This window comes from Ananas comosus, linkage group 19 (genome assembly GCF_001540865.1).
Source record: "Ananas comosus cultivar F153 linkage group 19, ASM154086v1, whole genome shotgun sequence".
Classification (NCBI taxonomy): Eukaryota; Viridiplantae; Streptophyta; class Magnoliopsida; order Poales; family Bromeliaceae; genus Ananas; species Ananas comosus.
The window spans coordinates 5335311-5343931 of NC_033639.1; the positions used below are offsets into that span (position 1 = coordinate 5335311).

At 43.8% G+C, this 8621-nt stretch overlaps 1 protein-coding gene across 1 annotated transcript; it reads right to left on the reverse strand.

Annotated features, from left to right (window-relative positions):
* On the reverse strand, window positions 4705–7546 carry LOC109724754. The gene is made up of 5 exons (XM_020253687.1): window positions 7011–7546; window positions 6124–6605; window positions 5583–5728; window positions 5020–5150; window positions 4705–4861 (listed from the first exon to the last, which is right to left on the reverse strand). The coding sequence occupies exons 1-5, from the start codon at window positions 7544–7546 to the stop codon at window positions 4705–4707; spliced, it is 1452 nt and encodes a 483-aa protein (XP_020109276.1).

An 8621-nucleotide genomic window follows, 5' to 3' on the forward strand; every position in this document is an offset into this window, starting at 1 on the left:
CTGTATTTGTGGCGGGTTTGTTCTGTCCCATGGCATGATTGTATTAAAAAAAAAGGGGCATTTTCTGCTGGCTCCACTTTCGAACCGGCCTCTTCTTCGAAAGAACTTTACAAAAAGAGCCTCGGGGCGTGACAGAGATTTTGATCCTATTGTAGAAGTTATAAAGAATTTTATATCAAAATTTTATCTAATTTAAATATTTCTGCACCATTAAACTTGAAAACAGCAAACATCAATAATTAAAAATTATTGATTTTGAATCCTTTTGATCACTAGGTAAATGATATAAAAAAATCACGAAAATTATTTTTTAGAAATTTTAAACACGCAAGATCAACTCTAACGGAGCCGATCGTCGATTCGGAAATTCCATCATCGAAAACAGCTTAGGAGCACGGAGGCCTCCGTGCTCCTAAGAGCACAACAGTCATGCTATATATATATATATATATAGAGAGTGAGAGAGAGAGAGAGAGAGAGAGAGAGAGAGAAAGAGAGAGTGATGTTGGTATGTTTCTGGAAACATGGATCTCTCTGTGCTTCCAAGTCGTTTTTGATGTTGGGACTTTCGAATCGATGAACAATTTTATTAGACTTGATCTAAAGTATTTGAAGTACCTACAAAAGAAATTTTGTGATTTTTCGATATCATTTGCCTCGAATCGATGATTAGTTTCGTTAGACCTGATCTAAAGTATTTGAAGTACCTAGAAAATAAATTTCGTGATTTTTCGATATCATTTGCCTTGTGACCGAAGGGGCTCAAAATCAATAATTTTAATTGTAGCGGTGCACCATTTGCATGTTTTACAGTGTAGAAATATTCAAATCATATAAAATTTTGATAAAATTTTTTTTATGCTATATAAAATAAGATCATATCTTTGATCTAAAATTTTAATATAATATCATCATATTTTGTAACATTTTCATTTTTAGCTGTCACGCCCCGTGACCGCCAATTTGGTCGGTTCGGGCACGTCAAACAGAGGCCGAACAGACAGACCCTTCTCTGTCCGCCCAAGGCTCAACAACCACCACAACATGTATAATAAATTCCCTCAGGATAAATTTCATTATACATGGCTTGTACGAGGGCAAGCAATATAACAACAAAAGTGAAAGTAATACTATCTAACTATTCATCATACTTTGCAAGATTGAAACAAATACAAGTTTCACTTAAATTACATCCATTAACCAAAATTTACATCACAGTTTTCCAAATACATACAACATTCTCTTACATAGTTCTTTTCATCATGATACGAAAGGACAAAAATATACAGGGTATATGCTAAACTCGACGGAGGCCCGCTATCTACGGTGCGATACCCTTGCCCCGATCATCGATCGCCCTGCTCGTGCTAGGATCTGCACGGTTAGTGGTGTGAGAACTAATGAAAGTTCCCAGTGGGTTCGGCTGTCGACCTCGCCGACTCACCCACTAGGTCTACTTAAGCATATGTAGGCAAAAAGAAATAGATAGTAACCAAATTATAACTACTACAATGCCTGCACAAAGCTGAAAGGAAACATTATATATACTCATGAAGTTTATGCATGCATGCCATTATTACCATTACCCAATTAACTTGGTTAACCATTTGCTTAACATCAACTCACCAACCAAATCCCTTTTGTTGGGGAGGATACCGCTACAACTCAACGGTACCGTTTACTGGGGAGAATTCCACTACCAACTCAGTTGATGACACTCCGGAGCTCACCGCCCAAGGTGGAGCGACCTACCTCGAGCATTAGACTACTTGTGAGTACAATCTAATCCTCATTTAGAGGATACAATGCCATAATTCTATGTTTAGCATAACCAATATAGATGCTAATCAATCCAGCTCATGATAATGTCACAAATTCGTTTTCCTTGTTTATCATTTACACTACTTAGTGTTTCCCAAGTTGTCTAGTCACAATGCCACTTGTTCACTAATGTCATAATTCCAAGTTTCATACATCTATAGGGTTCAAAGTTTTTGTCATGTATTATCCACATGTACTAAGCATACAGGAATGCTATTATTGATCCACATATCACACTCACCCTATAATACATGATTTCACTATACATATACAATATGCTCAAGAAAAGGAACTAGACATAGCAAGCCATTCGATGACTTCGGATAGCACCACCCACCTTCAAGTGATGCCAGAATGTGAGGAAACTACTTCCTGCGATTTATGGACGATCACTCCTCTCGCCCCGCGACAAACGAAGCCGAAATGAGGTTTTTCCTCAATAACTCGACGTCGACTTGTCGAAATCTCGATCCAAGTCTCCTAACGCGTCGATTTATACTCCAATTGGGGATACAAGAGATCAAACCTAGGTTAACTCTCATAGATTACAAAATCCCAATTTTACATAGGGTTCATACAAGACACCCAAGATATCAACTTCTCTAGGATTTCATAGCATGAAAGAAGCTCTTGAACTCCAAGAAACTCAAAACCAACTCAATTAGGGAGTTTAAACCAAACCCTAACAAGAAATCACAAGGAACCTACCTTAGGTTCTTGCTCCAAGAACTCCTTCTTCCTCAAGAGCTCCTTCTCCACCATAATCCTCCAATTCCAAGTTTCAAATCTCCTTCCAATCCACCATGAAGAGGTTTCTAAGAGAGAATGAGAAGGATGAAAGGTTTGGGGGAGAATACGAAGTGTTCTTGCATGGGAGATAATAGGTGGAGGGTTGAGGCATTATATAGGCATGCACAATTGCAATTAAGCCCCCCAACTTACCGTCAAACCTGTTACAAAATAGTCCAATTCTGCCTAGGTACCAGTACTCGGGATTTAGTACCGGTACCAGCCCTACGAACCCGAGAGTTACACAACTTCACTGGCTACGCAGTACCGGTATTCCAACTCAATACCGATACCAGGCATGTCCAGTACCGGTACCCAACTTTAGTACCGGTACATAGCCTCGTATGGTCCGTACCCCGTACGCTCTACAAACACGCATTAGAAGGGTACCGGCACTGCATTACTCTGGTACCGGTACCAAGTGCCAGTTCTGCACAGTAACAGCAGAATTGCTCCGGGAGTTCGTTTTCGCGCCTGGTTTGCGCCGAAAATATCTAAATACCTCCGGAAAACACTTCTAATCATCCCCACGCCTCGAGAATTGCTCGGGGACAACGCACAACCAGCTAAAGCTTCACTTTAATCAACTGGATCAAAGTTAGCATCGCAACCCAAAGATTCAATATGTTACAATCTCCCCCCGTTAATAAAAGTTTTATCCGTGAAACTTAAACGCATACTTGAGCTCATCTATTCAAACAGATGAGGATAGGATTCCCGCATCATCTCTTCGAGTTCTCAAGTGGCCTCACGAACAGGATGGTTATTCCATTGCACTTTTACATAAGGGATGGTGCGACTCCGCAATTCCCTCACTTCACGAGCCAAGATGCATACCGGGTACTCAACATACGTCATGTCTTCTTTGAGCTCCACTAGATCATACTCAATAACATGTGAAGAATTGTGTATGTATTTTTGGAGATTAGAGACATGGAATACATTATTCACTCCTTCAAACTTCGACGGTAAAGCTAACCTGTAAGCCACCGCACCCATTTTCTCTAAACTCTCATAAGGACCAATATATCAAGGACTAAGCTTCCTTTGAATGCCAAATCACTTTATTCCACGCATCGGTGACACCTTCAAGAAAACACGATCACCAACCGCGAACTGCAGATTCTTCTGGCCTTTATTAGCATAACTTTGTTGCCTCGATTGCGCCGTCAACAACCTTTGGCAAGCAAAGCGAACTTTTTCTTCCGCCTCCCGCAACACATCAGGACCAAGAGCAGTTTTCTCACCAATATCACTCCAATGAATAGGAAATCGACACTTCCTCCTGTAGAGAGCCTCGAATGGTGCCATCGCAATACTTTCTTGATAACTGTTATTGTATGCAAACTCGGCCATCGACAAATGATCGTGCCAACTTCCTTTATAATCCAATACACACGCTCGAAGCATAACCTCCAAAATTTGGATCGTTCTCTCGGATTGCCCATCACTTTGAGGATGAAATGTCGTACTAAAATCGAGCCGTGTGCCAAGAGTGTCTTGCAAACTCTTCCAAAAGTGAGAAGTGAACCGGGGATCTCGATTCGATACAATCAATGTCGGAACCCCATGCAATCTCACAATCTCGTCGAGATAGACTTGTGCCAACTTGTTCCCGGACCAAGTAGTGTGAATCGGCAAGAAATGTGCCGGCTTCGTCAAGTGATCCACCACAACCCATATAGCATCATGTCCGGCCTGTGATCGGGGTAAACCAACCAAAAAGTCCATCGCCACATCTTCCCACTTCCAAACGGGAATAGATAGGCTTTGCAATTTACCCGCTGGAAATCGGCGCTCCGCATTAACCTACTGGCACGTCAAACATTGTGCCACAAACTCCCCAATATCCTTCTTCATCCCCGGCCACCAGCAATGCACTTTTAGATCCTTATACATTTTAGTGCCGCCTGGATGAACACTGGACGGAGATTGATGCGCTTGTTGCAAAATAGCTTTTTGAACCTCTTCGTCTTTTGGCACACACCAATGATTCTGAAATTGAAGTGCGCCATCAGACCCAATACTAAATTCACTGGCACACCCGCTCTCAATATCACGCTGCACCTTTTGGAGATATGGATCCAATACTTGTCAATCTTTAATCTTCTCCAATAAGGTCGGTTGCGCAACTAGCGAAGCAAGCATAGCCAGAACTTCAGGAGCTACAACTTCAAGGTCAAACCGCCACATTTCCTTCCACAACGACGGTTGAAGTGTAATAACCATGGCAAGATTCTCTACCGACTTCCTATAAGTGTGTCGGCCACAACATTAGCTTTGCCTGGATGGTATAGGATAGTGACATCATAATCTTTCAGTAATTCCAACCACCGGCGTTGTCGCGTATTCAACTCCTTTTGAGTGAACAGATTCTTGAGGCTTTTATGATCTGTATAAATCTCACACCGCTCATCGTACAGGTAGTGCCTCCATAACTTTAATGCGAATATCACAGCAGCCAATTCAAGGTCATGGATAGGATAGTTCTTTTCATAACTCTTCAACTTACGAGATGTATACGCAATAACCCGCCCACACTACATAAGAACACATCCAAGACCACTATAGGAAGCATCACTATACACCACAAAACTCTCCCCTAGAGTCGACAAGGCGAGTATCGGGGTCGAAGTTAATCTGTCCTTCAGCTCTCAAAAACTTTTGTCGCATTCATCGCTCCAAATAAACATCGCTTCTTTATGAGCGAGGCACGTTAGTGGAGTAATAATTTTAGCAAACCCCTCTACAAACCGCCGATAATAACCCGCAAGACCCAGAAAACTACGGATCTCCGCAACAGTCGTCGGGCAAGGCCAATCCTTAATCGCTTCCACTTTCCTCGGGTCAACAGAAACTCTACCCTCCAAAATAACATGGCCTAAGAAAGCGACTTCACGGTGCCAAAAATCACACTTCTTAAACTTTGCATAGAGTTTCTTTTCTCGAAGAATTTGCAACATAGTTCTCACATGCTCCTTATGCTCCTCGTCACTTCGAGAATAGATCAATATATCATCAATGAACATCACAACACAATGATCCAAAAACGGCTTAAACACCCAATTCATAAGGTCCATAAATGTAGCAGGGGCATTAGTAAGCCCAAACGGCATCACTGTAAACTCATAATGACCATAACGGGTTTGAAACGCCGTTTTGTGAATATCCTCCGGCTTGATCTTCAATTGATGATAACCCGATTGGAGATCAATCTTCGAGTATACTCGAGACCCTTGTAATTGGTCGAACAAATCATCAATCCGAGGTAATGGGTACCTATTCTTTGTCGTCACTTTATTCAACTCGCGGTAATCAACGCAAAGCCGAAGTGTTCCATCCTTCTTCTTTACAAATAGCACCGGAGCGCCCCAAGGCGACACACTAGGCTTCACAAAGCCCTTATCAAGGAGATCTTGCAATTGAGTTTTTAATTCCTTTAATTCCACTGGTGCCATTCTATATGGTGCCTTCGAGATTGGTGACGTCCTGGAAACCAAGTCAATAACAAACTCGATCTCCCGGTCCGCTGGTAATCCGGCAACTCCGCGGGGAACACATCCGGAAACTCACGAACAACTGGAATATCTCCAAGCGTCGGAAGCTCTCTTTGAGTCTCCACCACCGTCGCCAAATAGGCTATACATCCACTATGAATCAACTTTCTTGCTCTTGACGCCGACACCGTCATAGCAAAATATGAACTCTTACACGCACGATAAGCCACCTCCTCTTGACCCGGCTCACGAAAAGTAATTACTTTGCTTTCACAATCAATAACAATATAATATTTCAAGAGCCAGTCAATCCAAAGGATTATGTCAAAGCTTTTCATAAGGCTCAACACAAGCAAATCTGCTGGCATAATCCAATCACCAACTTGAACTGGACAAGCCGCGCACTCTTCTTTAACACTAAAAGTATGCTCAGGTGCGTACACCCACCAAGCATCCGAACTATCCGAAATCTCGATGCCATAAGTCTTAGCAAACGACCTACTAACAAATAAGTTGGATGCACCAGTGTCGAATAATGCTCTAGCTCGAGTTCCATGAATTAAAACAATACCTGCCACGACGTCGTCGACCACAGCAGGCTCCTTTGTCTAAGCAGCAAAAACTTGACCACTCGGCGCAGCTCGAGATCCCTCTAACTGACGCGGCAAGGGTGGGCGTCCAACTGGCATAGCGGGTGGCAATCCTGCAAGCTGTCTTGGAGACTGAACTGATGCAGTTGACGGGGCAGGCGATGCTCCACTCGGGCACTCCCGACTCAGGTGTCCGGCCTGGCCACAGCTATAGCACCTCCCCTCACGCTGCGAACAACTCGTCGGTCGATGGTCTCTACCGCAGATGACACACCGAACAGATCCCCGACTCCTCGACTGTGATCGTGATTACCCAGGGGCCCGCTTAGAGCTCGACTGACCCCCGGAACCACTAGCTGCCCGCTTCTTGCCTTTGTCTCTTTCCCTCTCAAAGGACTCGCGCTCCTCTCGTGCGATAGCATTTTCCCGCTCTACCCAAAGCGCACGATCAAGAACTTCCTCAAAAATCTTCAACTTGAGGGCATGGATCACTTTAAATATCTCCGGTCTCAACCCTCTCTCAAAACACTCCGCCCGGTCTCGGTCAACATGAATCAACCCCGGGACACAATTCACCAAATGTGAGGACTCTCGTTCGTACTCCCGCACGGTACGACTACCCTGCATTAGTTTATGGAAGTCCTCATTTATTTTCCTTTTATCACTATCGAGGAAGTACTCCATGAATAGCAACCCCCAAAACTCCTCCCAAGTTATTGAAGGAAGATCCAAAGACCGGTTCTCCTTAACTCGCCGCCACCATACTTGAGCAGACTTTTCAAAGAAATGTGCAACCAAGTGAACCTTGTCTTTCTCCAAGGTATAGATGTCCTCAAACAACGCTTCCATGGAGGTAAGCCAAGCTTCCATCAATCAAGAGTTCGCCACTTCTCCGTCAAAAGTATGAGGGTTGAACCGCTTAAAGGCCGTCAACATCGTCAATGACCGCTCCTGCTCAGCCTCTAGCGCGGCCGGATCAAGACCCGAAGAGCCAAAAGCCATCGGAGCAGTCGCCGGAACATTAGGCGTCATCGCCGACGCTGCCGCTACAGTAGGAGCCAGTGCCACAGGTGCAAGCAGATCCTAACTCGCAGGTGCAGCCGCCGCCGCTTGTCGAGACACTAACTCCTGGAGTCTCCCGATCTGCTCCTCCTGATGCTGCATAGCTCCAACCAATGCAGCCACCTGAGCACAGAGCTCCTAAACATCATCAGATCCAGATTGCTCGGGCACCTCAGTAGGCGATGCTGGAGTGGACCTCGTCGTCGGACGTCGAATTGGTGCCATATCTTCTTAAACGTAGCATGCACATCAGTACTCGACTCGACACTCGTTGCCATCACATGCCCCAACGGAAACCAAATCAGGCGAAAGCAATCGAGTGTACATGTTCTCATCTTTCGGTGTTATGTTGCCAGTCGCCAACATAATCTCTTAAGGTGAAAACAAATAACAACTTGGATTAGTCCCTAATTACCATTAAAGACACACTACCAACTAACCCAATCTACTTCGCTTTCGCTATAACAAGTTCATTTTACTCGTGTCCTAAGTCCTTAAGGTCTCCAATCCTAAGGTCCCTAGGTCCATCCTAGACTTTCACTTTTGCTGCTCTGATACCATTTTATCTGTCACGCCTCGTGACCGCCAATTTGATCGGTTCGGGCACGTCAAACAGACGCCGAACGGACAGAACCTTCTCTGTCCGCCCAAGGCTCAACAACCACTACAACATGTATAATAAATTCGCCCAGGATAAATTTTATTATACATAGCTTGCACGAGGGCAAGCAATACAACAACAAAAGTGAAAGTAATACTATCTAAGTATTCATCATACTTTGCAAGATTGAAACAAATACAAGTTTCACTTATATTACCTCCATTAACCAAAATTTACATCACATTTTTCCAAATACATACA

What these genes read in the sequence shown, in the direction of transcription:
- LOC109724754 (XM_020253687.1), bottom strand. Translation starts at nt 7,546, where the DNA reads ATGGAAGCGTTGTTTGAGGACATCTATACCTTGGAGAAAGACAAGGTT. An exon ending in CCAGCGGACCGGGAGATCGA is followed by an intron (nt 5,729 to 6,123) that starts GTTTGTTATTGA and finishes ATGAGTTTACAG; the next exon opens with TGATGCCGTTTGGGCTTACT. An exon ending in CACTACCTGTACGATGAGCG is followed by an intron (nt 4,862 to 5,019) that starts GTGTGAGATTTA and finishes ACACACTTATAG; the next exon opens with GAAGTCGGTAGAGAATCTTG.